The sequence below is a fragment of the Dipodomys spectabilis genome, unplaced genomic scaffold (genome assembly GCF_019054845.1).
Source record: "Dipodomys spectabilis isolate Male_0828 unplaced genomic scaffold, ASM1905484v1 ptg000163l, whole genome shotgun sequence".
Classification (NCBI taxonomy): domain Eukaryota; kingdom Metazoa; phylum Chordata; class Mammalia; order Rodentia; family Heteromyidae; genus Dipodomys; species Dipodomys spectabilis.
Genome location: NW_024870840.1, coordinates 8,343,973 through 8,371,345, shown reverse-complemented (window position 1 = coordinate 8,371,345; position 27,373 = coordinate 8,343,973). Strand labels below are relative to the sequence as shown.

The window sequence follows — 27,373 nt, the reverse complement described above, 5'->3', positions numbered from 1 at the left end:
TGTGTGTGTGTGTGTGTGTGTATGTATGTGTGTGTACTGACACTTGCTCACAGTTCACTAAAGGGTACTGAACAAGTAGGACCGGGTATGGTGTTATAGGTAGGGTAGCGATAGGAGGATCACAATCTGAAGCCAGTCCAGGCAAAAGCATGAGACCTTATCTGTAAAACAAACTAAAAACAAAAGGACTGGAGCATGGCTCAGCAGTAACGCACCTGCCTAGCAAGCACAAGGCCCTGAATTCAAATGCCAGTACTATAAAAAGAAAGAAAAGGAAAAAGAAAAATGGAGCAAGAGGGAAATATGAATCAAAATAAAGAAGTTACTTGCAAGCACTTGACAGCTTAAGACTTAGTCCTCCTAGACGCATATGTAAATAGAGGAATGCTCAGAACCCACTTAGTCAAGAAGTGTCAGTGGCAATTACTGGAATTTCACAGGTAATGACAGACTGATAGGACCAATGGAGCCCCTCAATCTCCCAAAGTCCATTCTGCCTATGCCAGAGACCAACCTTCATCACCTGCAGAATAAGAGATCTCCATCTTGTATTTCAGAGTCTGAAAGTTTCTACAAAAAATAATCTCCCCTGATGATGAGACACTCTCATCGCAATCTATAAAAACTGTTAACTTCTATAATAGGCATTCTACATTAAAAACATAACAAACAAAATATTTCCTCTCCCTCCTCCTTTTTTTTTTTTTTTTTTTTCATTTTTAGAAAGCACGGGAAGTTCACATAAAAAACACCACCGGGTGGATGGATCTGAAAAAACATCATCAGATGAACATTATACAGTAAAAGTGAACAAAGGTAAAAGTTGAGAAGTGTGACTTAATTCCCCAAAGGAAAACTGGAGAATGTTCCTCCAAGTAGAAAAGGAAGGCCTAGCTACAGTCCAGGACACCAGGCCAGGGGCAATCAAGTGATGGCCATTGGTCTGTGACTTAGATAAATCTCTCTTGGGAAGCATAGAAACTTCCAGAACTTTCTTTAAGGCCATGATCCCCTTTAGATGGATGGTCCCCTCCTCCCTCCACAGGCCCCTACAACCACAGGCCAGGAAATTGGCTCCAGTGTGTTGTCCTTGTTTGATTTTTGGACATTTAAAAATCAACATCCTCCTATGAAAACCACAAGATCTGTAGTGTGGGCTCAAGCTAGGAACTTCCCCATTTTGGAAGTACCTGCCCTATCAGGTGTGGATGTGAGCGTGGGGTGTGTGTGTGTGTGTGTGTGTGTGTGTGTGTGTGTGTGTTATGTGTACATACATGTATAACACATCTAATTTCTCTTTCATACACATATGTGCATATACATATACAAACAGGAACCCATGAACATGTATATACTAGTTATATATATATATATACACACACACACACATATATATCTATTAACATGCATTTCTTAGTTTTGGTCCCTAGTTTGTGACTTCCAATAGTAGTTACAACATGCTTATGACAAATCATGTCCCCCACCATCGCAGCCAAAATGCCTTTGATTTTATACTTATTCTTGGATCCCAGTTTCAGTAGAAGTTCCATTTTCCATATGATTATCTTTCTGACGATAAAACGATCACAACTTGAAACAGTAATGTGAAGTGAAATTGAATATCTCATCCCAAATGGCAAAGACTAATTTCTAAAGCCACGTTCTTTCTCTCCCTATACCATCACAATGGGACGACTTCCCCGGGCACTCTGAACAGGAAAGCACCTCAAGAAGGCCAATTTAATCCCAGAGGCCAAGAAATCATTCAGGTACAGTACATACTTAGTCACCTGCATTGAAGCTGAGAGCGAGTTTTAGAAAGTAGCTCTTGTTAGCCCTCTTCCCCCCACACAGAGACCCCCATCTCAGATTGTCCCAGATATCAGGACAAATACTGGAGCTGCTTCTGTGTGCTCCTGAGGTGACCCAGCTCTCTGGCATCTGAATTCTTTGACAAGGACCTGCAAGTCTGATTTGTAGAAAGTGCCAGTCCCCTGCCTCTGGGGTTTTCCTCTCTCACCATCCACTGTCCTATGGTTTATTACAGTAGTCTGGACTGTTGATTCATGTACACTTGTTTTGTAAAAGGGCTCGTTTTCAACTCTGGCTTTGACAAGGGAGACTTAAGAAAATATAGTATGCCTAGGTTACTAGCCCTGAAGGAGAGCTCTGAGGCAGCATTACAGTGCCCACAATGATTACTCAGACACTTGACTCTGAATTTTAGGGGCCCCAAAGCCACTCTATTTCTGCAGCATTCACCCATCACTAGAGTTTTAATTCATCTTTTAGTTTGAGCTAACTATAGGTTCACATGCAATTCTAAAAATAGTACAGACAGATCCCATGTTCCACTGCCCCAACTTCTCCCAATAGCACACCATCTTACAAAAGTGTAGCCCAATGCCACAGTCAGCAAATTGACACAGACATAGCAAATCCAAAACATCCATAGAGGATCCTTGTTATATGGCCCATTTGTAGCCACACCCTCTACTGGAACTGAACCCAATTTTCTCATATATATATATATATATATATATATACATATATATATATAATTGTACAGATACTGTACAATCACATAGTAGATTATAAGTACATTAAAAAACAACAGCAAGAAAGATAAAAATCGCTTGTGTCCCTATCTTGGGGTTCATTTCACTTAGCATCATCTAATATGGTCATATCTAGGTAGATGATGCTAAGATGATGCTAAGCAAATTTCTTTTGAATTCTCAGGAACCACACTGATTTCTTTTTTGGGGGGGAGGTCCAGTTGTGGGGCCTGAACTCTGGGCCTGGGCGCTGTCCCTCAGCTCTTCAGCTCAAGGCTAGCGCTCTACCACTTAAGCCACAGCGTCACTTCCGGCTTTTCTCTTTTTGCTTATGTGGTGCTGAGGAATCGAACCCAGGGCCTCAGGCATGCAAGGCAAGCGCTCTACCACTGAGCCATCTTCCCAGCCCCACCACACTGATTTCTGCAATGAGCAGTTTCCTAACAGGCTAACTGGTAGGCTGCTGAAAAGAACTGTTTCAGTTGGAGCCCAATGAAAGCCAATATGTTGACAGAAAAGTCACAAAGAATTCTTTTTCTTTTACAGCCGGCCTGAGAGTAGCAGCTCTGAAGACAGTTTGGATTTCATTTTAGATAATGACATCAACTTTGCTCTGGTAACCAGGTGTTATTTCTCAATTTACATAATGTGCTTTGTGAAAAGCATACATGTGTATTTCGGAGTGCTTTTTTTTTTGGTCAGCCATGGGGCCTGAACTCTGGGCCTGGGCGCTGTCCCTCAGCATTCAGCTCAAGGCTAGCGTCCTACCACTTGAGCCACAGCACCACTACCAGTTTTCTGAGTGGTTTATTGGAGATAAGAGTCTCATGGGAGGGCTGGGAAGGTGGCTCAGTGGTAGAGTGCTTGCCTTGCATGTATGAGGCCCTAGGTTCAATTCCTTAACACCACATAAGCAGAAAAAGCTGGAAGTGGTGCTGCGGCTCAAGTGATAGAGTGCTTTAGCCTTGAGCTGAAAAGTTGAGGGACAGTGCCCAGGCCCAGAATGCAGGCCCCATGACCAGCAAAAAAAAAAAAAAAAAAAGAGTCTCATGGGGACTTTTCTGCCTGGGCTGGCTTTGGGACTTTTCTGCCTGGGCTGGCTTTGAACCATGATCCTCAGATCTCAGCCTCCTGAGTACCTAGGATTACAGGTGTGAACCACCAACACCCAGCTAACAATTGTGTTTTGTGTGAACCTATAAACAGAATTAAGCATTTTAAGTGCACAGTTGCATTAATTATTCACATTGTTGAGAAAAGATCTTTACACAACTTGTTCCTTTTGCAAAACTGAAACCCTGCCCACATTGAACACCCCCCTCTCCCAACTTCTCTAGCTCTTTCTAAGAGACTGGCTATGTTAGATAACTCATACAAATAGTATAGTATTTGTCTTTTTTTTTTTTTTCTGGTCGTGGGGCCTGAACTCTGGGCCTGGGCGCTGTCCCTCAGCTCTTCAGCTCAAAGCTAGCACTCTACCACTTGAGCCACAGTGCCACTTCTGGCTTTTTCTACTTATGTAGTACTAAGGAATCGAACCGGGGGCTTCATGTATGCAAGCAAGGCAAGCACTCTACCACTGACTCACCTTCCCAGCCCAGTATTTGTCTTTTTTATAGGTAGCTTCTTTCATATAACATTTTCCCCAAAGTTCAGCCATCAACAAGTTCTCCTTTTTAAAGTCTGAATATATTCCATTATATGTCTGCATTACATTTCCTCTATTCCATTCTTAATACCCATTCAGCCATCCATAGACATCAAGGTTGATTCTGCTCCTTGTCAATAATGATGAAAATAGATATGTGAACACACAAGTCATTTTTGTAAAAAATGTTTAAAGTCATACGAACTATTCTTAAAACTTTGGAAAATATGAAAGAAAATAATTGCAAGGTGAGGAGAAAATCACTTTCATTTAACCTCTGTCTTCTATTTCTTCTTTCTTGCTGTTCCCTTTCCCTCTTTTCTGTCCTTGATTTCTTTTTTTTTTTAATTGTGAAAATACTGTACAGAGGGGTTACAATTACATGGGCAAGATAATGAGTACATTTCTTATCAAGCATTGTAGCCTCCTCCTTTGTTTCCCCTTCCCATCCCTTCCCATCCTCCCCCTGCCCCCCCCAATCCTTCCTTCTCCCCCTCTCCCCCCCCCCGCCCCCCCGCACCAAAGTTGTAAAGTTTGTTTTCGACATAATGTCTGTCCTTGATTTCTTGTCTGCTATACCCCTTCTTTTTTCTTTTTTCCTGATTGCACTCTTTTTTTGTGTGTTCTCTTACTCTATCTAGTGTCTCTGATCTCCTTTCATTCCTAAATTGTCCTTTTCCAAAGAGCCATCTCCCACTTGGAAATATGCAAGGCTCCCATCAATTCTCTCCCTGTCTATCTTACGGTCACCCAAAGAATGTTCACATAAAGGCCCATGCTTTGGGAGGTAGTAAAGATAAGTTAGGGGTGGGGCCTAGTGGAAGAAAGTTAGGTTATTGGCCATGTACCCCTGAAGGGGTTACTGGGACATTGGCCCATGTCTCCTCCCTCCTGGCCACCATTAGGTGAACAGGTTGCCACCACCATGTGCTCCTACCATGATGTGTCACCACAAGTACGAAGTGATGGGCCAAGTGTCTGGACTGACACCCCTGAAACTCTGAATCAAACCTTTGCTCCTTGTGAGTTGATATCTCAGGTATTCTTGTCACAATGATGGCAATCTGGCTAGCACCAGTGTTACTTTACTCCATTTTCCAGATGAGTTACATGTGTGTATGTGTATGTATGTATCTGTATATGTATATATGACTTGCATTCTTCATTATTGGTTAGGAGCCTGAGATTTACTTCAAGGAACCAGAAGAGTTACTTCAAGTCCTCACTGAGCTGGAAGAGCAAAATCTTAATCTGGTCCAGTATTCCCAAGAAATAGATGAAAATCTTGATGAGGTCAACAGAAGAGAAAAAATTATACAGGATAAGATGTAAGTCATTAAAAACAACAGTATTTAATCTATGAAGCAATTCCTGACCAGAAGCTATGTCCAGCTCATTGATGATGGCTCTTGCTCATGACGTCTCAGGATGTGGGTAGGATGTTTTAAAATTAATAATAGTTTACTCTATGGGTGTGAAAGGGAGAAGCTGTACTTGCATAGAATAGCCTGGCCCGCTTCCTTTTCCTTGTGAACATGTCTTCCTAGCTAGTAATAACGATAGTTTAGAAGACTAAAAATAAGACAATGTCTCTACAGCCTTAATTTTTTTCCCAGTATAATGTTTACCGCATCACATAGCTAGGTATCATTTCTGTAATTAAATCATGTCATGTTTTGGGTGTTAATAAGTGCGTTTTCTCTAGTTTGTGACTCTCAGAAAAATAACTTTCTATTATTTAGTAGTATAATCTTTTAAACCAGGCATGGTAGCTCATGCCTATAAACCCAGCTACTTGGGTAGAAATCGAGAAGGTGGAAGTAAGAGGCTATCCTGGGCAAAAGCTAGTGAAACCATGGCTGAGTGAAGTAGTGCATGTTTATAGTACCAGCTATGTGGGAAGAGTAAATAGGAGGATCAAAGTCTAGGCCAACCAGGAAAACTAACACAAGACCCTATCAGAAAATAACAAAAGCGAATGTGTGAGATCCTGAGTTCAAACTCCAGTACCATAACAAGAAAAATAGTATGAGGCTTGAACTCTGGGCCTGGGCACTGTCCCTGAGCTCTTCAGCTCAAGGTGAGTGCTCTACCACTTGAGCCACAGCACCACTTGTAGTTTTCTGGTGGTTCATTGGAGATAAGAGTCTCATGGACTTTTCTGGCCAGGCTGGCTTTGAAGCATGATCGTCAGATCTCAGCCTCCTGAGTAGCTAGGATTACAGGCGTGAGCCACTGGCGCCTGGCTTATACCGTTTTATATCAGGGCTATTTCATATCAAGACTTATGTCAGGGGAAGGAGGCTGCATACTTACTCTAAAATTTTATATTATTATTGTTTCACAAAAGAGATTCAAATAGCCGCAGAGAATAGATCTCTATTTCTATCCATTAGGAAAAAAATGGGTAAAACTTTTAAATATAATTTTATTGTTATTACTGTGTTGTGCAAAGGGATTACGATTTCATAAGCCAGGCATTGAGAACCATTTCCTGCCAGAAGATGGAAATCTTTTTTACAATGAATCAAGCTACACGTATCTTCAGAACAAATTAATTTGTCCAAAACCCAGCCACCATTACCACTACATGTCCTTTGAATCCTGTATTATTCTCAGTCTTTATAGTGTGTGATGCCTGCCCTCCCCCCCCCCATACTTTTTTGGGATAAGACAGGTGTAGGCAGATAGGGAAAAGAAGGTAAGCCCTGTGACCCAGAGGTTCTTTCCAAGAATCTAATCTCTGGGTAAGGGAGGGATTCCTTTGCTCCTTAGGTTTTTCTAATTGGCCAGATCTGAGAACACATACCTAGCTTGAGAACACACACTACAGCCTGAGTTCTTGAAGCTGCCATTCTGCTGCTCTGTGTTTGGGCATCTTCAGGGAACCGTAAGAGCAGACAGGGGAAAATGACTCCTGATGGAAGCAAAAGGCAGCGGTTGTTTGTTTTCCTCATTGTAACTTGAGCACTTTAGGCCATGTCTTCCAAAACAAAGTCCTGTCTGACTTGCTAGTTGCGAGTGATGATGCATTCTGAAAGAGGGCTGAAGCTTCCAGATTGCTGCTTTCCTCGTTAAAGCAACTTAGAGACGAGGATCCCTCTCTTCTATTACAATAGAAATGCCAATGTCTCCTTCTTGCTGGAGCACAAGGAAATGCTCAAGGTCCAGTGTGTGAGAGAGGAGGAAAAAGCAGCAGAATTGGAATTGAGATCCAGGCTCTTCAGTTTTGGAGAATTTAATTCAGATACTCAGGTAATGATGTTGTTGTTGTTGTTTTTGGGTTGTTGTTTTTCCAATGCCTGTTACTTGGGCTCAAGATAATCATCATCATTTGCCTAAGCATTAGAATTGAGGAGTTTAAACCAATCGCCAGTCCAAAGAAAAACCAGCATCATTGTTGCCAGGATGTAAATGGTCAATTTACTAGACTGGAAAAATTCAAATTGGCAGGGATTTGAGTGCAAAGATTGCCTTATTGCTTAATGTCCTCATAAATCTGGTGCTCAATAAATGTTTGCTGAATGAATGCTGAGGTTAATATTCAGACCTCCATCTCAAATTACTTTTCTTGGATGTCCTCAAATGAACTAACAATTCAATGTGAATCTTTGAGGCTAATATATTTATGGCCATGCACTTGATTTTTCAAACAGATTGAGTTCAGATAGATTTTAGGAACTTCATCAGAAAAAGATGACTATCCCCCCTTGCCTACTAGATTAACAAGCAGAAGCAGTTTAAATTCTCTCTCTCTCTCATCCTAGGGCATTACAACCTGAGTTAGCATGAGCTGGACTCATGCAAAACTGTAGCAAGAGCTATAACAAGATTTCTTTCTTAACCATTTTTTAAAAATTATAGTCATATATACATACATTTGAGCCAGGCTTGGTGGTTCCAGCTTGTAATCCTAGATCCTTGGGAGGTGGGATATCACAGGTTGAGGCCATCCCAGGGGGAGAAAAGATGTTTACAAGACTCCATCTCAACCAATGGCTGGGTGTTGTAGCGTGCACCTGTTATCCCAGCGTAGGGGAAACACAATAGCTGGGCACAGCATTGTGCACCTCTCTGCCCAGTGACACAGAAGCACGAGAGGAAGGATCTTGGCCCAGACTGAGCTAGGTTTACAGCAAGACTCTACTCTGAAAATAACTAATACAAAATAGGAGTGTGGCTGAAGTAGCAGAGCACCTGCCTTGCAAGTATGAAGTCCTGAGTTTAATTCCCAGTACTGCCAGATTATGTGTGTGTGTGTGTGTGTGTGTGTGTGTGTGTGTGTGTGTGTGTATAAAACCACCTATTATAAATGTAATTCAGTAACATTAAGTATATTTGCCATGTTGCATGACCATCACTACTATCTTTTCCAGGTTTTCATCAAAATTTCAACATGCATTTTAACATCTTAATGATTACAAATGCAGTTCAGTTGTGTTAAGTACATTTGTGTTGTGCTGCAACTAATCTCCAGAACTCTTCCATACTGTAAAAGCAAAACTCCAGGAACCACTAACTTCTCCCCCTTCCTCTTCTGTTCCCCGGCAACCACCATCCTTTCCATCCCTAGGAATTTGGCTCTGCTAGGTAACACCTGAGTGCACTTATACAGTAGCTGACCCTTGGTGTCTAGCTTATTTTACATAACTGCATCTGATACATAACATGTATCAGAACTGAATTCCTTTTAAGACTGAGTGAGGGCTGGGAAGGTGGCTCAGTGGTAAAGCGCTTGCCTTGCATGCCTGAGGCCCTGGGTTCGATTCCTCAGCACCACATAAGAAAAAAGAAAAAAGCTGGAAGTGGCGCTGTGGCTCAAGTGGTAGAGCACTAGCCTTGAGCTGAAGAGCTGAGGGACAGCGCCCAGGCCCAGAGTTCAGGCCCCACGAACGGACCCAAAAAAAAAAAAAAAAAGACTGAGTGATACTCGATCATAGCTACCATATTTCGTGTACCCATTCTTCAGTTGATGGCACTCTTCAATTGTATCTTAAGTAATTCTGAAGCTGACTGACCTGAAGAAATGTAAGGTAAATATCTATGACATTTACCAAACCTCCACTAAAGTGAGCCCCTTTCATTCAACTTTGGAAGAAAGTGGGATTTTTAATTCTCTTCACCATTGAGGCCACCAGATCCCTAGAGAAGAGAAAATTACCTTTTGAAGGCTAGCCATTAAAATTTTGGTCACAGTTATGCCCAATGTATATATACACTCTGGACAATGGGCTGATAATTTATAGTCTTCCAGAACTCTTCAGCATAGAGTGAGAAAGTAGAGTTGAAAAAAAAAAACAAAACCAGAAGGGCTGGGAAGGTGGCTCAGTGGTAGAGCGCTTGCCTTGCATGCCTGAGGCCCTGGGTTCGATTCCTCAGCACCATATAAGCAAAAAGAAAAAAAGCTGGAAGTGGCGCTGTGGCTCAAGTGGTAGAGCACTAGCCTTGAGCTGAAGAGCTGAGGGACAGCGCCCAGGCCCAGAGTTCAGGCCCCACGACTGGACCCCGAAAAAACAAAAAAAAGCCCAGAAGAGCACAGGATTCTTTTCTTACAATTTCCCTACCAATTCCTACCAATTTCCAACCCAATCCCTTCAGATCTCAAAATATACAAAACATAATCCTTTGTCAGCAAATACACAGTCACAACTCATTTTTTTGTTTTCTATCTTTACTGATATATGTGAGGTACCTATTTTTTTTGGGGGGGGGGGGCCAGTCATGGGGCCTGAACTCTAGGCCTGGGCGCTGTCCCTCAGCTCTTCAGCTCAAGGCTAGCGCTCTACAGCACTTGAGCCACAGCGCCACTTCCGGCTTTTTTTTTTTTGGGCCTCATGCATGCAAGGCAAGAGCTCTACCACTGAGCCACCTTCCCAGCCCCGAGGTACCTATTTTTGATATTCATAAAAAATGATTACTTGGAGCTATGATAATTACAAGTATTTCATTCTTTCAAAATGGTCACATTTCTAATTGTACCTAATCCCTGCATCTTTTCCCTTTATTTTAAAGTAAAACTTAGGCTGGATCTAGTGGCTCATGCCTATAATTCCAGCTACTCAGTAAGTGTAAAAACACAGACTGTAATCCAGACCCATCCAGGCAAAACATCACAAAACTCTATCTGAAAAACAAATAAGCTGGGTACAGTGGCTTGTAGCTACTCAGAAGGCTGAAATCAAAAGGATAGTCCCAGCAAAAAGCCAATGATTCCATCTCAAACCAATAAGAAGCTGGACACAGTGGTATACACCTGCCATCCCAGTTGGACAAGAAGTGTACATAAGAGAATCACAGTCCAGCTGCTGGCCAAAAATCAAAACCTATCTGAAAAATAACAAAAACAATAAGGGCAAAGAGTATAGTTCAAAATGGTAGAGTTCAAGTCCTTGAGCTAAAACCTAAGTACTGAAAATACAAAACTAAACAATAACTAAACAAAACACTTCAGCAAAAAGCATTGAGGTGTGCCTCTAGTGGTAGAGCACCCGGACTTAGATCAAACTCTAGGATCACAAATTTTTAAAAACATACATAAACAATTAGGGTACTTCTCAACATAGTCATGTACCATTCAACAGGGGATAGACTATCATCAGCAGCCCCTAAAAGTCTTCCTTTTTCCCCTTTCCAGTCTCCATCATTCCTCAGAGGTGACTACCATACCATCCTGGCTTCTCCTACCATCCGCTGAACTTTGCAGACATGGAATCATGTGATGTGTCCTCCTTTCTCTCACCATTTGTGAGCTTCATCCATCTGGTTCCAGTTGGTTTCCAGTGGACATGAAATGGAGCTTCAGTTGTCTTGTTCTAGTCCTTTGTACATCAGCCAGGAAGTCTGGGACGTGTGGAGTAGCATTACAGAATTGTTGGGTTGGGAAGAACTTGTGATGGCATTCTCTTCAGTCTAAAATAGTGCTCTGGTCACATCATCTGCCTTTTACTGCTGGGCTGGAGTTCTCACCCTGCTGTTCTAATCCATAGTCCTGCTCTGCAGCTGTCCAGGTCAGCTTCGCCTCCACCCTGCTCTGGGCTAGGCCTGCCATCTGGTGGCAAGAGCAGATATCTAGCCTCACGCTTCTCTGCCTGCTGTCACTAGTTGGTCTCTGCCTGGTTCTTTTCTCTGTCCTTTAGCTTTGCTGGGTCACATCTGTTTTCTACACATAAGTTATCTTCCTTAATCTCGTTCCCATCACTAACTTAATGTTATTTCTACCTTGTTATTTGAAGAAAATGCCACAACTTTTCCTCTCCTGTTTGATAAGGAAGCATGTTTTAGATGGGGAAGATAGAGAAAAGATATTGTGAAAAGTTACTGCCTGTTCATCTCTAAAACTCTAACCAGTCACCATCAACACAGCCATTTTCATATTTAAGCTGCTTTTCCCCAAAACTAGTATTGAATATCTATTTTAAAACTGCCATGTATTTTGTTCCTGCTTTAAGGATTTGTGTTTTGCCATATATAGCAGATTTCAGCCCACTGGGCTTTTACTTTTTTTCCTCTATTTTTCTATAGATCTCCAAGGTTTCTAAAAGGAATATGTAGTTATATAAATAGGAAATGTGTGTTATTTTGAGGGGGTTAATGGCAAATAAGACTTCTTTTTTTTACGTATTATTTTATATTTCAAGATTTTTCTCATATTTCTCCAAGATTTTCTTAATAGGGAATACACTAAGTATTTAGAGAGAGAAAAAAGGAACTTTATGATAAATAGAACCACAAGAATGCTCAGTAAGGCAGGCGGGGAAGAGACAAGCTGTTGAAATCCACTCTTGGTATCAGATCCTGATTTTCATTGAATGCTGGTGCCTCTGGAGGGCATGTGTGGTTCCAGAATGGGCTGTCCACAGAAGTAGGCATCATGGAGGTCTTGGGTGTTTGTTTGTTCTCAGCTTTATGGTGATTCTCATCTTCTTGAGCAGAACCAGGAAGTGGGGCAGAATATTCCCTGGAGAACAATTTGCTTTGCCCAGCAGTTTCTTGAGACCCTCTTAGCATCTGACACCAGTTTTACAGAGGATTATGAGAACGAGAGCGAGGATGAAAATGAGAATGAGAATGTTTTCATGGTCCCGAAACATGTTACTTCCACACTCAAGATACTCCATGGACAGTTTAAACAGCACACTGTCGAGGTACAGGGATCAGCAAGGTTTGGCCCAAATACCTCTTTAGAATGGATTTCCAATGGAGAGCCATGAAAATTTTTTAAAGGCTCTCACAGGCCAGCCTGGAAATTCTTTTGCTTACCGTTTTCTCTAATAGAATACTTTCATTTATTCAGCAAACATTTATTAAGTGTGTAGCTATGTGCAATGCACTGTTTTGGGTGTAACTATGAACATTACAAGTAGCCTTTTTCTTCTAGGTGCTTAGAAAGACAGGGCATGTATGCAAATAACCATCACCCAGAATCATTATAGTTTTAGCCATTAGAATTTTAAAAAGTGGGGGCTCACACATGACGTGGGTGGCACAGATAGATTTAAAATGTGTAATGGCCTGTGCTTGAATGTTTAGGTAGTCAGATAAAAATGTCTGAGCCACAAGGTTTTGTCTTATTACCATTACCTTTTGTGTGTGTGTATGTGCCAGTACTGGGACTTGAATTCAGGGCCATATGATCTCCCTTAGCATTTTCTGCTCAAGGCTAGTACTTTCCCACTTGAGCCCACAAGTCTACTTCTGGCTTTTTGCTGGTTAACTGAAGATATGGAAATATGAGGCTTCAAACCCTGATCCTCAGATCTCAGCCTTCTGAGTAGCTAGGGTTACGGGTGTGAGTCACCAGCACCCAGCTTCCATTACTTCTTATACTTAACACTTCAATGTTTTGAGAAAATAATCCATGGTGTAAACCATGACATAAATACCACTTATCACTGATCTTTATGATGTTAAAGTTTTTCTTTTTCAAAGGAAACATCTAGGAGGCTGGGGGTGGAGCTCAGTGGTAGAACGTACACTTAACATACAGGTTCCACCTCCTGCACCAAAAGAAAAGGATGCATTTAATGCTATAGAACTTTTCATTGTAACGTAATAAAATGGAATCTTGCATTTATTGAGTGAGCATAGTGACATAGTTATTTTCTGCTCTTTCTTTTCTTCTCTATCTCAGGAAAAGCTGATACAGTCACTTAGTAAAAAAATCAATCAAGTGTACACTATGTGCATTGGAGAAGCTGAGGTTGGCAGCATGACAGCAGTTCAGAAACTGGTCAAAGTAGAGAATCGCCTGGTGGAACTGAGTGATCTCATCGAGTCCATTCCCAAAGAAAATATGGAGGCGATTGAGAGGATAAAGCAGAAGGAGAGACGGCAAAAGTACTGTCAATGTCTTTTCATAGAAGTGTAGTGAATGACCTCATGCGTGGCTGCTTTAGCCTGGATTCCACCTTGAGCAGTTGGTTGGATGGCAAGGATTGCCATAGAGGGAGGCGGTGGTGCTCTCCTCAGAGGGCTATTCTTTAGTATGTGCTCATCAAATGTTCTTAGAAAAGAATGTGTTATTTATTACCATTGATAACCAACACAGTATAAGAGCTAGGTGAATTCACCCTTTAGCCTGGTAACATAAATCTTCAGTGTGAACTCTCATTATAGCAACATTTTTGAATAGCTAGCACATACAAGGGCTGCACTTACGTTCAGGGTCCCGAAGCATAGCATCAGGAGCCCTTCATTGGGAAACATAGGGAGACCCCCTTCTATGAAAGAACTCCTAAAAGGGGCTAGGAAGGTGGCTCAGTGGTAGAGTGCTTGCCTTGGCATTCCGGAGGCCCTGGGTTCGATTCCTCAGCACCACATAAGCAAAAAGAAAAAAGCCAGAAGTGGCGCTGTGGCTCAAGTGGTAGAGCACTAGCCTTGAGCTGAAGAGCTGAGGAACAGCGCCCAGGCCCAGAGTTCAGGCCCCACGACCGACTGGACCCAAGAAAACAAAAAAACAAAACTCCTAAGAGTCAGAGCCACACAAGGAGGTGCCAAACTGGCAACACTGATAGAGCATTTACTCACTGACTCTTTTATTCCTCAAGACAATCTCCTGCGGGTCATCATTCCTTAAACCCCATCCCATACCTCATCAGGGTCTTTTAGAATACACTGGTATCTAGATTTCTACAAGTTAAACAAAGACATTATGTATCTTGTTTGGAACAATGATTATAACAAATATAATCACTAGAACAAGGTGGTGTACAGGTCAAGTTTTGAAGTGGGATGTCTAGGCTTTAGCAAAAAACATAAGGGGCAGGATAGTACAACTGCAAGCATGGACATAAAACCTGCCTATTGGGCTCAACTATTTACTATTTTGGGAGACTTCAGGTAGGTGGCATAAGGCAGGCCATTCCATTGATCTGTTAAATGGCAGTGATAATGGTATTTATCCCACAGGATTGTTGTGAGGATTAAATTAATCCATGTATAGCTGGGCACCGGTGGCTTGCACCTGTAACCCTAGCTACTTAGGAGGCTGGGATCTGAGGATGGCAGTTCAAAGCCAGCCCAGGCACGAAAGTCCATGAGACTCTTATCTCCAATAAACCACTTAGAAAATCAGAAGTGGCGCTGTGCCTCAAGTGGTAGAGCACTCACTTGCCTTGAGCTGAAGAGCTGAGGGATAGCACCCAGGCTGAGTTCAAGCCCCATGACTGACCAAAAAAAAAAAAAAATTAATCCATGTAAAAGCAGGGAGGGAACCACTCAGCACATACTAAAGTCTGAGATACTAGCCACTAATGTTTGTTACTTCTTTACTATATTACTATTGGGGATAGTTTCTCCCATATATTGTAGAAATGAAATCAGAATATATTAAGATCTGATGAAATTCTATTGAATATAAAACAAACTTAAAAAAGAATATCTGGAAGAGGATTGTTCTCTTCATAAGTGTCCTCAGTATACTGACTTGCACTAAAAATGTGGATATGGGTCTGGGTATGGGTACTCAAAAAACTGGAAGGGCTGGGCACTGGTGGCTCACGCCTGTAATCCTAGCTATTCAGGAGGCTGAGGATTGCAGTTCAAAGCCAGCCCAGGCAAGAAAGTCCATGAGACTCTTATCTCCAATTAACCACCAGAAAATGGGAAGTGGAGCTGTGGCTTAAGTGGTAGAGCGTTTTCCTTGAGCTGAAGAGTTTAGGGACAGCACCCAGGCCTAGAGTTGAAGCTCCATGACCGACAACAATAACAACAACAACAACAAAAACAACAACTGAAAGGGTCACAGCTTAAAGGTAGCTCTGGGCAAAAGCTAGTAGGACACCTCACCCTATCTTAAGCTGGACATGGTGGCATATACCTGTGATCCCAGCTACAGAGAGTATAGGTAGGATAGCAATCTTGAGGCTGGCCCCTAGCAGAAACATGAGATCCTATCTGAAAAACAGAACTAAACCCAAAGGGGGCCCAGGGGCATGGCCCAAGTGGTAGTAATAGAACACCTACCTAGCAAGCTATGAGCCTCTGAGTTCTAGACACAGTACTACTAAAAAAAAAAAAAAAAAGCTTTGGTTCCCCCCACCCCACCCTTTATAACTTTTATACTGAAGACATAATAATAAAGGACCATAGAATAGCTATTCTGCACCAAATCTTATACTAGATAATTTGCATCAATTATTTTTTCCCTTACAACATCCCTAAAAAAGACTACTTGAACTTATTGGAATTTAGGATATCATTCAAAAAGATGAGCCGTACATTTTGCTGGAAATGCATTGTGCTACACACTTGTGATTTTTCTGTTACTTTTAAAGAAGTTTAAAAATATATATTTCACCACACATACACACAGGTATGTATAAAATAACTGAAAGTTAATATGGTACAGAAAATGCTAGGTTGCGAGTGACAAGACTTGCTCATATTTTTGACTAATATGTGGGTATATTTTTCTTCCAAAATGATACTGAAACTCCTTCCCATTTCAAAGTGGGATTGTTATAGAAGACCCTACATTTAGATAGGTCGTTATCAAATATGAATGATGCAGACTCTTTAAAATTTCTGTGGATTTAAGAATTTTTACAAAAATATTCCTTCCCTCCTGTGACAGGCTGCGTGATGAGAAAATGAGAGAAAAACAACGCCACCAAGAGGAAAGATTAAGAGCTGCTCTGGAAAGAGCCGTAGCACAACCAAAGAAAAAGGTCTGTTTTGTGCTCACTGAGTCTAGCCACAACAGTATTCAAGGGTCTGTTTCTGTGATGCAAAATCAAAACACCTTATAACTTATCTAAACGAAAATATTGTATATGTATGTGCACATGTCAAGAATGAAACCTCCTTGCCAGGCACCAGTGGCTCATGCCTGTAATCCTAGCTACCAAAGAGGCTGGCACCTGAGGATTGCAGTTCAAAGCCAGCCTAGGCAGGAATATCCATGATATTCTTATTCTCCAGTTAACCACCAGAAAACTGGAAGTGGCACTTACAGCTGAAGAGCTCAGGCACAGTACCCAGGCCCAGAGTTCAAGCTCCATGACAGGAAGTGAGGGAGGGAGGGAGGGAGGGAGGGAGGGAGGGAGGGAAACCTCCAACACTAGCTATTAATCCTAGCTACTCAAGAGGCTGTGATGTGAGGTTCATGGATTCGAAGCCTGTCTGGGCAGTAAAGCCTGTAAGCTTCTTATTTCCAATTAACTACCAAAAAAGCTGGAAGTAGGCCTGTGATTCAAGTGGTAGTTTTAAACAAAAGGCTAAGGAACAGTGCCCACACCCTGAGGTGAAGCCCCAGTAATGGGACCATTTTTTTTTTTTTTACAAAGAAACTTCCTGGTATGACAAAACTATAGTTGCTCATCTGAAGAAAGTACTTGGTTTTCTGAGGTTTTTTGGAGGGTCAGTTGTGGGGCTTGAACTCAGGGCCTGGCCCTATCTCTGAGCTTTTTCCGCTCAGTGGTAGGCTATCACTCTACCACTCTGATCCACAGGGCCACTTCCTGTTTTCTGATGATAAACTGGAGACTCCTAGACTTTCCTGCCCAGGTTGGCTTCGAACTAGAATCCTCAGATCTGTCTTCTGAGTAGCTAGGATTACAGTATAAACCACCAGCACCCAGCTGTTTTCCGTGGTTTTTAATCTCTCTCAATCATGGAAGGAAAACTCACTTATGGCACTTGTCGAGAAATCAAATGTTAGTTTCTAATATGGTGTTAGACTGGCCATTATCTGGAGCATGTTTGACTTTACCCAGATCTTCCCTTTTCAATTTGCCATTTAAGTTTGCCTAGAATGTTGGACATCCATTAGATTATCCCTTGGAACTGTGAGTAGTATTTTAAAGTTTTGTTCATGTAAAAACCAAGTCAACATTAACATTTTATGTACCTCAATAGAACAGAGCTAGCTATTAGTATTAATATTGTTTTCCTTTTGTTTCAGTTGGGAAGACGACTCGTCTACCGCTCAAAACCTCTATCTTCTAACAAAGAGGAAATAGTTCTAGTCACTGACTCACGAGCAAAATCACTGGAGGAAGAGTATTTTTTTAGTTGAAAAGGAGCAACAAGATTTTTATTACAAATGTTTTCATAGATTTTGACTGAGTAATGGCAGATCCTGCCACATACACTATCCTAATTTAAGGAAGACAGACCCTTATTGCAAAGGTTTAGGATCGGAGTTATTTTCCTTTTTTTGTTGAAGCTTCCTATTATTCTTAAGTACTATTCCATACGGCTAAACATTTGTCTATTTTGAGTTGTCCCACTTGGGGATATACCTATATATAGGGAAATGACCATTAAGATGTAATAACAGCCGGTTCTCTGACATGAGAATTTAAATACTATTTTCTCAACTGGACTAAAGGGAAGTTCATAGTATGCTCTTAACAGTATGGAATGTACATTAAGAGTGTACAAAGCAGCACATACACCAAAACTGGAATGATACAGAGCAGAACTCTCAAAGTCTCAAGAGTTTTTCTGATAATTAATGGTGTCAGAACATACCCCTAAGACTGTTTTCATCTCACATTAAGTTCTGTTCAGAAAAGTTTCTCTCAAGTGAACAAAGCACAGCCCTTTGAACCTAAATGTCAGGTCACTATTTCTGTTCTGTCCTATCTCCACACTGTAATTTCTAGGTGAGGTTTCAACTTTAGCCATACTATGTAATTTGCTTAGCATATACTGATACAGAATATGCATGTAGTTTGCTAAGTAATACAGTATGTATTAATAAGAAATGTTGAACTTTATACATGTAAAAAGTGGCTTAAAAACCTTAAAGTAGTTGCTTTTAAAAGGTTTCATTTAATAGATAAGGGCTGAAATTCACTTTTATAACACCATTCAAGGGATATATTCGCTTCTTACAGAAAAAGTATTAACCTTACAAAAAAAAAAAAAGAATGTGTCAACAGTATACAGTTTCAACAATGAGCTTTGCATGTAAATACCTACATATGAATAGTAAGCAATTCAGACTGACAAATTTTTATTGTCTAGAAATATATATATAAAAAAAACCCACAAAAAGGCGCCATTCTTTCATTTCCCATCTTTTTTTCAATACCTTCTGTCACAAGATGGACTGGAAAAAAATATTGTCTAGAAATATATATATAAAAAAGATCCCCCAAGTGGCTATTCTCTCATTTCCCCATCTTCTTCTTCTTCTTCAACACCTCTGATATAAAGGACATTGTTACATCTGTAAACAGAAAAACAGTCCATTTTATTGTTTCAACTTGAAACCATCTATGATCTGTATTACCAGTGTTAGCTTTTCTTGATTATGAAAATGCAGAATACTAGATTCTATTATTTCTTAAGTTTTATATAGATTTGTTAAAGAGCGTGTGGCATTTACCTTATAACATGTGCTTGTCATGGCATTTTAATGACAAACTATGCCGATGACAGATTTAACAACTTCAAAGACTTTTGTTGTAGAGCACTTTGGTAAATAATGATTTTTTAAAAAATAATTCCAAAACGGAAGCACTGTTTATTTATACAATCATTTCTAATGTTTATCAGTAGGACCTTACATATATTACTCCTGTTATGTTACCTTATTAGAACTTCACCCAGATGTCCAGACAATGCCCCATCTATGTATTCTTCTGTATTTGCAAGCTTTAAATTAAAAAGAAAATACATGTAAGTTTAATCATGAAAAGAACAATATACCTACTGATGAGAACATATTAACTGAGTCTCCTCTATGCCAACAACTCAAATCTGTCTACGCTACACAAGATCAGCTTCTATTACTACTGTAATGCTTTTGTTTCAAACATTCAGTATAAAATAACATTTATGAATGTAAATACACAATAAAGCTTGTTTCAATGTGAGTTGTTACACCTTTCAAGTTGTATATTTCCAGTAGATATATAAAGTGTGTGGAGAAAGGCAGCCTCTAAATTGGATGTGGCACTGTGTCTCTTGAGCTTGAGAAAAGAGCTCAGGGACAGCACCCAGGCTCTTGAGTTCAAGCCCCATGACCAACAATAACAAAAAATTCTACTGGAGGTATAGCTCAAGTGGCAGACATTCAGCTTAGCAACTAGTTTAGGCTCTCAGTTCAAATCACAGAACCTGCCAAAAAAAAAAGGTTTTCTGAAAATTCGGTTCTAAAGAACTGAAATCATTTTTTCATGTAAATTAAATCATTCTGAGGTCTTCAAACAGCTATACAAAAGCTATGGCTAAAATGTATTACTCAACAAAGCTAAAGAACAGAACAATAACTATTTAAAAATGTTTATGTACTAATAAACTTTAAAAAAAAAAAAAAAGAAAGGGTTCTTAAAAGGTGTTTAGTTGACTAGTGGTACACTGCTATAATCCCAGCACTTGGGAGGTAGGGGCAAGCAGATCACAAGTTTGAAGCCATCCTATGTTAATTTAGTGAGACCTTATCTCCAAAAAGAGGAGGAAAAGGAGAAGAGGAAGAAGAAGGAGAGGAGAGTTACTTTGTATGTGTGCCAGTTCTGGGGCTTGACGTCAGGGCCTGAGAACTGTCCCTGTGCTTTTGTGATCAAAGCTAGCACTCTACCACTTGACCCTAATTCCACTTCCAGGTTTTTGGTAGTTAACTGGAGATAAGAGTCTCACAGTCTTTCCTGCCCGGGCTGGCTTCCACTGCAATCCCCAGATCTCAGCCTCCTGAACAGCTAGTATAACAGGCGTGAGCAACCAGTTCCCAGCTTAAAGGTTCATTTTCTAACTCTAGGAAACGACATAAATCCAAAAAGCAAATACATGCATCATTCTTTTTTAGTTGAGTGCAAGTCCCATAATATAAAACTCACTTTAAACTGTACAGTTGACTCTTTTTCCATATATAGTTGTGTAACTATCATCAATTCCAGAATATTTCAAAACACTAGCTAAAGTTTTCAGATTTTTCTATAGCCTAGTAAATGAGTCCTGTTCAGACTAAAACTATGCTTTATAAGAATTATTAGGATTAAGCCAGGTGTCAGTGGCTCATGCTTGTAGTTCTAGTTAGCTACTCAGGAGGCTAAGATCTGAGGATCATGGTTCGAAGCCAACCTGGGCAGGAAAGTCCATGAGACTGTCATCTCCAATTAACTACCAAAAAAGCTCGGATGATAGGTATACACCACCATGCCCAGCTTCTTCCATTGAAATGGAATCTTGGATTTTTCTGCCCAGGCTGGCCTCAAATTGCAATCCTCCATAACTCAGCCTTCCAAGTAGCTAATCAAGTTAGTAACTTGAACCAATAGCACCTAGCTTTTATATATATATATATATATATATATATATACATATATATATATATATATATATATACACATATATATATACACACTCTTCTTAGTCACACATAGCACTGTGGAATAAGCAGCAGGAAAAGAAATACAACTTTATAATCCTTAAACTTTTGAGCTTACCTGCATATTCATATAGCCATCTACAGATACCAGGTAGCCTTTGTATTCCATCCCCCACTTAAGTTTCACCATCACTGGTTTTCCTGTTAGTCCATTGAGGAAAGGTTTGGGATTGAGAGGTAAACTCTGTAGGAAGAAAGAAGTATTCAATTGAGCCTTCTTGCTTAGTTTACTTTCCACTCTGTCAAATTATCAGAGAATATTTTATCACATTCAAATGAAGCAAATTTTTAATTTTTGTTATAGTTTTGAGACATGGTCTCTTCTATAGCCCAGGCTTGTGTGGAACTCTTGAATTGTGCCTCAGAGGGCAGGGACTATAACTGTGGATAATACCCAACTTTTGTTACCCTATTACTTTACTATATAATTTTCACTTTTTTGGGGTAACGATCCTAGGGCTTGAATTCAGGGCCTGTGTACTATCCTAGAGCTTTTATGCCAAAGGCTGGCACTCTATTACTTGAACCATAACTCCTCGTTTTTTTTGTTGCTGTTATTGTTCTTAATTGAAAATAAGAGTCTTATGGACTGCCCTGTCCAAGCTGGCTTCCAAATGTGGTCCTCAGATCTCAGCCTCCAGAGTAGCTAGGATTTCAGAGGTTAGCCCCTGGGGCCTGGTAATTTTCACTTATATATGTTGAAAAGCATCGGGGAAATTTAAATATCCATTTTCATCTTCAACTTATCAAAATGAAATATTCATTATTCACCTAAGAGACACTGAATACCTCTCTCACTCACTGTCAAGTGCGAAAGAAATAAAGATATTTTTATGCAAATCAAAACAACACTGAGATACCACCTCATCCCAGTTAGAATGGCTATAATCAAGAACTCTAATAGCAACAGATGCTGGAAGGGATGTGAACTGAAAGGAACCTTACTGCATTGTTGGTGGGAGTGTAAACTTGTTCAACCACTTTGGAAATCAGTATGGAGGTTCTTCAAAAGACTCCACATAGACCCAGCAATTCCACTTTTGGGCATTTACCCAAATGATCACAAACAAGACCATACTATGGGCTGGGAAGGTAGCTCAGTGGTAGAGTGCTTGCCTTAAAAACAAGACCATACTAAAGCTACCAGCACAACTATGTTTATTGCAGCATTATTTACTATAGCTAAGATATGGAACCAACCCAGATGCCCCTCAGTAGATGAATGGATCAAGAAAATGTGGTATATATACACAATGGAATTCTATGCCTCCATCAGAAAGAATGACATTGCCCATTTGTTAGGAAATTGAAAGACTTGGAAAAAATTGTATTAAGTGAAGTAAGCTAGGCAAAAAGAAACATAGGTCCCATGGTTTCCCTTATTTGCAATAATTAGTATATGTCTGAGACAAGCAGAAAAGGTCAGATAAGTTGATGTTAGGTGAAATGAACCCCAAGATAAGGATTCAAATGTTTTTTTTTTTTTTTTGGAGTCTGGTCCTGGGGCCTGAACTCTGGGCCTGGGTGCTGTCCCTCAGCTCTTCAGCTCAAGGCTAGCACTCTACCACTTGAGCCACAGCGCCATTTCCAGCTTATTTTTTCTGCTTATGTGGTGCTGAGGAATCGAACCCAGGGCCTCAGGCATGCAAGGCAAGCGCTCTACCACTGAGCCACCTTCCCAACCCTCAAATGTTTTTTCTTTCATGCGATTGTTTCTAACATATTTATAAGCTATTTCTTTGTTGCTTTGTATGTCCCTCCCCCACGGTATAACCCCTGCTTTCACTAAATTTGATGTTGGTATAATTTGTGGAGGGGAAGGGAAAAAACAAATCGTTTAAATAGGGATACAGGTGGACCCATTGCAACAATGAGATGTACAAGTTGTTATGTCGAAAACGAACTTTACAACTTTGGTGTGGGGGTGGGGGGGGGTGGGGAGGGTGGGACGGGGAGGATGGGGGGGGAGGGGGAGGATGGGAAGGGATGAGAAGGGGAAACAAAGGAGGAGGCAACAATGTTTGATAAGAAATGTACTCATTTTCTTGCTCATGTCATTGTAACCCCTCTATATGATATTTTCACAATAAAAAATAAAAATTTAAAAAAAGATATAGACATTTTAAAAAAGATGCTATGACAATCTCATCTGTTCTCCTGGGAGGGGGGTATATAAATAATTACACTGCATCTTACAAATATGCAATGCTTTATTTGTACATAATGTGTATATTACAAGATGTTATGAGAAGACTACAAAATGCATATATGGGGATGCACTAATTCAGAGGAAAAACAAAACCAGAAAGGCTCCCTGAAGTAAGGAATGCTTCGGCTCTAATGGATGACAGTTATTTCCAAAGGGCAAGAGGAGTGTTGAAGCACAGAGTCTATCTTAGAAGACACATAAACAATTCAGTATTGAGAGTCTCAACTACACAACTGCAGAAGGAACCCAGTGAGATCCACTCGATCCCCCTCCCCATCTACTCAAGTCATTCCAAAGAATCAAGATCAGCATGCTCAAGAGTGATCTTGAGAACTTAAGGACTACAGAACCTTCCAGCATCTCAACTATATGATCCTTGAAGCAAGTACTATTGCGCATATCAAACCATGCATATCTCCGCTTAAAATGCTTCAATAGCTTCTGACTGCACTAGCAGTCGAAATCAAAACTTCCTACGATGGTCTCAAAGGTCCTCCCCCCTCCATCTTGTAGCTGCTACTCTAGAAGCAGCCTAAGGCTCGGGCTGCGGTTTCTCCGACTGCTTGGTACTCTCCTCTCCCGGCTCTTCCTGTCACTTAGGTTTCAGACTAAAAACCCCGCTTTACCTAGGGCGGCAATCGTTCAGCAGCACTCCAGTACCGAGCCGCCCCCTTCCCTTCCCGGCCCCCGGCCTGCCTTCTCCCCAGCAGTTCCAAAGGTCTGCTGTGATCCACACAGCAAGGAGTCCATCTGGAGCACAGACCTCGTAACCCAAGTTCCTGGCCCCCAGGAACAGCTACAGACCGGTACAGGGCGCTCCACGAAGGAAACCAAGGCTCCCGGCCTGGGCTTGGCAGGCGGGAGGCGAAAAGCCCGCCTCGGAGTGCTGCCAGCCGGGGGTCCCCGCAGGCTTCAGGCGGAGGAAGCGGGGTTCGGGGGGCGGGTGGGAGGGCCCCGGGAACCCCGGAGCCAGAACGGAGGGAAAGGGGCGGCGGCCCGCGCCGGGCCGCGCCGCGCGGGGATGAATGGGAACCGCGCGGGGCCGCCGCCGCCAGCCCGGGCGAGACCGGCCTCCCCTCCCGCTCCTCCCCTCCCCTCCCCGCCAGCTCTTTCTCCTGACCATCGCGAACACGGGCGGATACCACAGGCTCCCCGCCGCCGACCGCCACGCCGCCGCCTGTCCCTCGTGACCGGAGCCGCTGCTGCGAGCCCGCACCCCTGAGCCGAGAGAGAAATGGCCGCCAAAGCACCGCGTCACCTTTCACCTCTCACCGCCACTCTCTCGGCTTCTGCGATTGGGCCCAAAGAGATGAGTGCTGATTGGAGGAAGGAGGGTTTCCTAGCAACCAACGAAGGCATTTACACTGAGGCTCCGCCCCCCCGGCGCGCAGCCCTCTGGGAAGCCGTCCTACGGGGCTCTAGTGTCCTGAGCGGCGCGGCGACGCTGCCGGGGTCCAGGATGGAACGGGGTTGGGGTACCGAGTACTCCAGACATGGCTTCTCGCCATGTCCATTGCCCCACGGATCCCGCGTTTCGGGGCTCTCCTCGGCCCCCTTCTACTGAAAGGCTTGGGGAGGGAAACGCACCCCAGGTCGGGCGCAGATTTCACTTCTGACCAGGTCAGGTTGCCTCCGGCTCGCAGTTGCTCCGGGGCTTTGCTGCGAATCGCCAGCCGAGACCCGGCGCGGGCTTTTAGTTCAGGACGTGGGCAGCTTCTACGCCGTGGCGGGCGCGTGCGTGGGACGCGGAGGGACCACCGTGGTCGCGTGGTTTTCTCAGCCTCGCTGCAGAGGTGATCGGCTCACTGGATCCGACATACGATTGCAGTTCTTGGGCAGTGCACACTCGGGGAGAACTGGCTTCTTTGTAGCCCTGAGGAGATCGACCTAGAATTGGGCATTGGATGTCAGTCTGGGGGCTTGGAGTAGGAAGGCTTTGGTGGCAACTGGAGCTCCAGTCATCGTCTGTCACGTGGAATGGTGTTGGATGGTCGCCTAACCCCTTTGTTGTAACAGGGGTGTAAAATCGTCACCATTCCCACAGTTGTTGGGAGAAGTAAATCTTGTAAAAGTGTCTAGAATTGTGTTTGGCCAAATAAAAGCTTAGTTGGTGAGTTAACTGTTACCTTTTTGAGTTGTTACTATTTTTCTTTTTATTGTTATTCTATAGATGATGTAAAGGGGTTGCAGCTACATAATGAGTACATTTCTTTTTGGACAATGTCACCACATCCCTCGCTGGCTCTCTCCCAGTTACTTGTTATCTTAATATTGCCCAGGTAAATGTTGGGAAACACAGAAATAGTAAAACAAACAAACAAACAAACACCTTTTTTTTTCCTTTTGCAGATTCTGGGACTTGAACTCAGAGCTTTGCACATATTGCTGGTGCTCTACCACTTGAACTATGCCTCTAGTACTGGCTTTTTGCTGGTTATTTGGAGATAAGAGACTCACATACTTTTCAGCTTCCTGAGTATCTAGGATTATGGATGTGAGCCCAACTGGCTAATTTTTCTTTCATTAATTTTTTAAAGTAAGATTCTGTGTGTAGTTTATACCTGCTTTTGTAATTACTTACTATAAAGTTCAGTGGGTTTTTCTTTTAGTTTGTCAATCATTTTATGAATCTTGAGCTTTGATGTGGATTTTGTTGTGTACTCTTAACAATCCTTTTGGAAATCTCACTACTGTATAATTTGGGATACAGCCCTATTTTAAAGATAAGATACAGGTCCAGCTTATAACTTAATCAGGGCTGCACAGTTCAAATTCAACCCAAAAGTTCTTTGCTTTTTCCACTGTAGAAAGTGACCTCTCAAAACCTCAAAATATACTTTAGAAATCTGACTTGTATCTTTAGCTGTTTTCTCAATAAAGTGAATCAAAGTACTACAGCATTTTACGTGAAGATAGTTGTGTTTAAAGTAGTTTCATGTTAAATATTAAATATTTTATTTTTAGTTAAGTGGGAAAAAGACTATTCATATCTTTTTAATTGCAAGTATTATATTATCTATATATACCTTGTGGAAAATATAGAAACTTGTAAAAAAAAATAAGCCTAAAGTAAGGGGTAATCTCACCAATCAAAGAAAACTAAGTTTTTGTGTTTTTTTTTATGTATACTATATATAGTATATGTAGTATATATATGTAGCACACATATATATATACTACATATACTATATATTTGTACTATATATACTATTTATTTGGTATACTATAAATATACATGTAGGATTTTTTACTTTGGTAACATATTCTTCACTTTATATTGAGCAAACTAATATAATTAAAAAATCCTCCAAAATATGATTTAACATCTCCATTAAACTTATGCAAATGTAATTAGTAATTATATGCTTTTACCATCCCTATTACGAAGAATGGGTATTGTGCATACTTGTACATCTATCCCTAAGTGTATACTGATTCTTACCCATAAATCCTTAGAATATAAAATTCCTAGATTAAAGGGCATTATGATTTCCAAAGACTTTAATAAGTATTGTCATGTTGACAAATGGTTGAATAGAATATCCATCAGAACAACTGGAATACAAGATAGAATATAATGTGAACACACAGAGAAAACAGCTTCTAATTAAGATGAATAGTGTGGTAAGGACTGAGTTTACCACTGCTTTGTTTATGGTAAGAACTGAGTTTACCAGTACTCCCAAAATTCCAGTGGTAGACAAACGTCTAAGCATGAATTTATCATTCAAGATAAATAGTTCATGACCATGAACTATTTATCCATGAACTATTTATTGAGGTTAACAAAATAGACATGGACTATCTTGCCTTCACTAACTCCCCCCACCCCATTACATAGAGTTAACCACTTCCTCCCAGAGTGGTAGTGAATGCTGTTAATACAAAGGCTTCTCTCCTCCTCTAGGACATTTTAGAACATAATTAGGAGGAGCCTAGCAAAGTAGGAATCTGTGCTAGAGGATAGGAATGTCTCAGAGTAGAATGTCCAAGCCTGAGCAGAAAGACGAGGAGGTAGTGTTGGTGGCCTTGCAGGTCTAGGGGCTGCTCAGAAGCAGGCTTTGGGGGACCTGACATGGAATATTAGAGCCTAAGGGACACAGGAGAGTGTCCAAAGGGAA

The 27,373-nt window shown here is 41.3% G+C and overlaps 2 protein-coding genes across 2 annotated transcripts in view; one reads left to right on the top strand and one right to left on the bottom strand.

The window, feature by feature from the left end:
* The window catches only part of Ccdc38 (coiled-coil domain containing 38), a 35,934-nt gene extending 17,380 nt beyond the window's left edge, over positions 1-18,554 (top strand). The window contains exons 8-15 of the mRNA XM_042693037.1: positions 724-816; positions 1,718-1,769; positions 3,105-3,174; positions 5,383-5,534; positions 7,326-7,461; positions 13,337-13,542; positions 16,280-16,373; positions 17,609-18,554. Of these exons, the coding sequence (XP_042548971.1) occupies positions 724-816; positions 1,718-1,769; positions 3,105-3,174; positions 5,383-5,534; positions 7,326-7,461; positions 13,337-13,542; positions 16,280-16,373; positions 17,609-17,722 (917 nt within the window). The 3' untranslated portion in view covers positions 17,723-18,554. The remainder of the gene's footprint in view (positions 1-723; positions 817-1,717; positions 1,770-3,104; positions 3,175-5,382; positions 5,535-7,325; positions 7,462-13,336; positions 13,543-16,279; positions 16,374-17,608) is intronic.
* A 96-nt stretch (positions 18,555-18,650) lies between these two features.
* Snrpf (small nuclear ribonucleoprotein polypeptide F) lies at positions 18,651-24,515 on the bottom strand. The gene is made up of 4 exons (XM_042693383.1): positions 24,373-24,515; positions 21,102-21,227; positions 19,247-19,311; positions 18,651-18,883 (listed from the first exon to the last, which is right to left on the bottom strand). The coding sequence occupies exons 1-4, from the start codon at positions 24,373-24,375 to the stop codon at positions 18,817-18,819; spliced, it is 261 nt and encodes an 86-aa protein (XP_042549317.1). The 5' UTR covers positions 24,376-24,515; the 3' UTR covers positions 18,651-18,816.
* Between the last annotated feature and the right edge of the window lie 2,858 nt (positions 24,516-27,373).

Excerpts from the sequence above, each read along its gene's own strand:
- Snrpf (XM_042693383.1), bottom strand. Across the intron at positions 19,312-21,101 it reads ATGGCTATATGAATATGCAG|CTTGCAAATACAGAAGAATA; the intron begins GTAAGCTCAAAA and ends TTTAATTTAAAG. Across the intron at positions 18,884-19,246 it reads CTGGGTGAAGTTCTAATAAG|ATGTAACAATGTCCTTTATA; the intron begins GTAACATAACAG and ends TTCTGTTTACAG.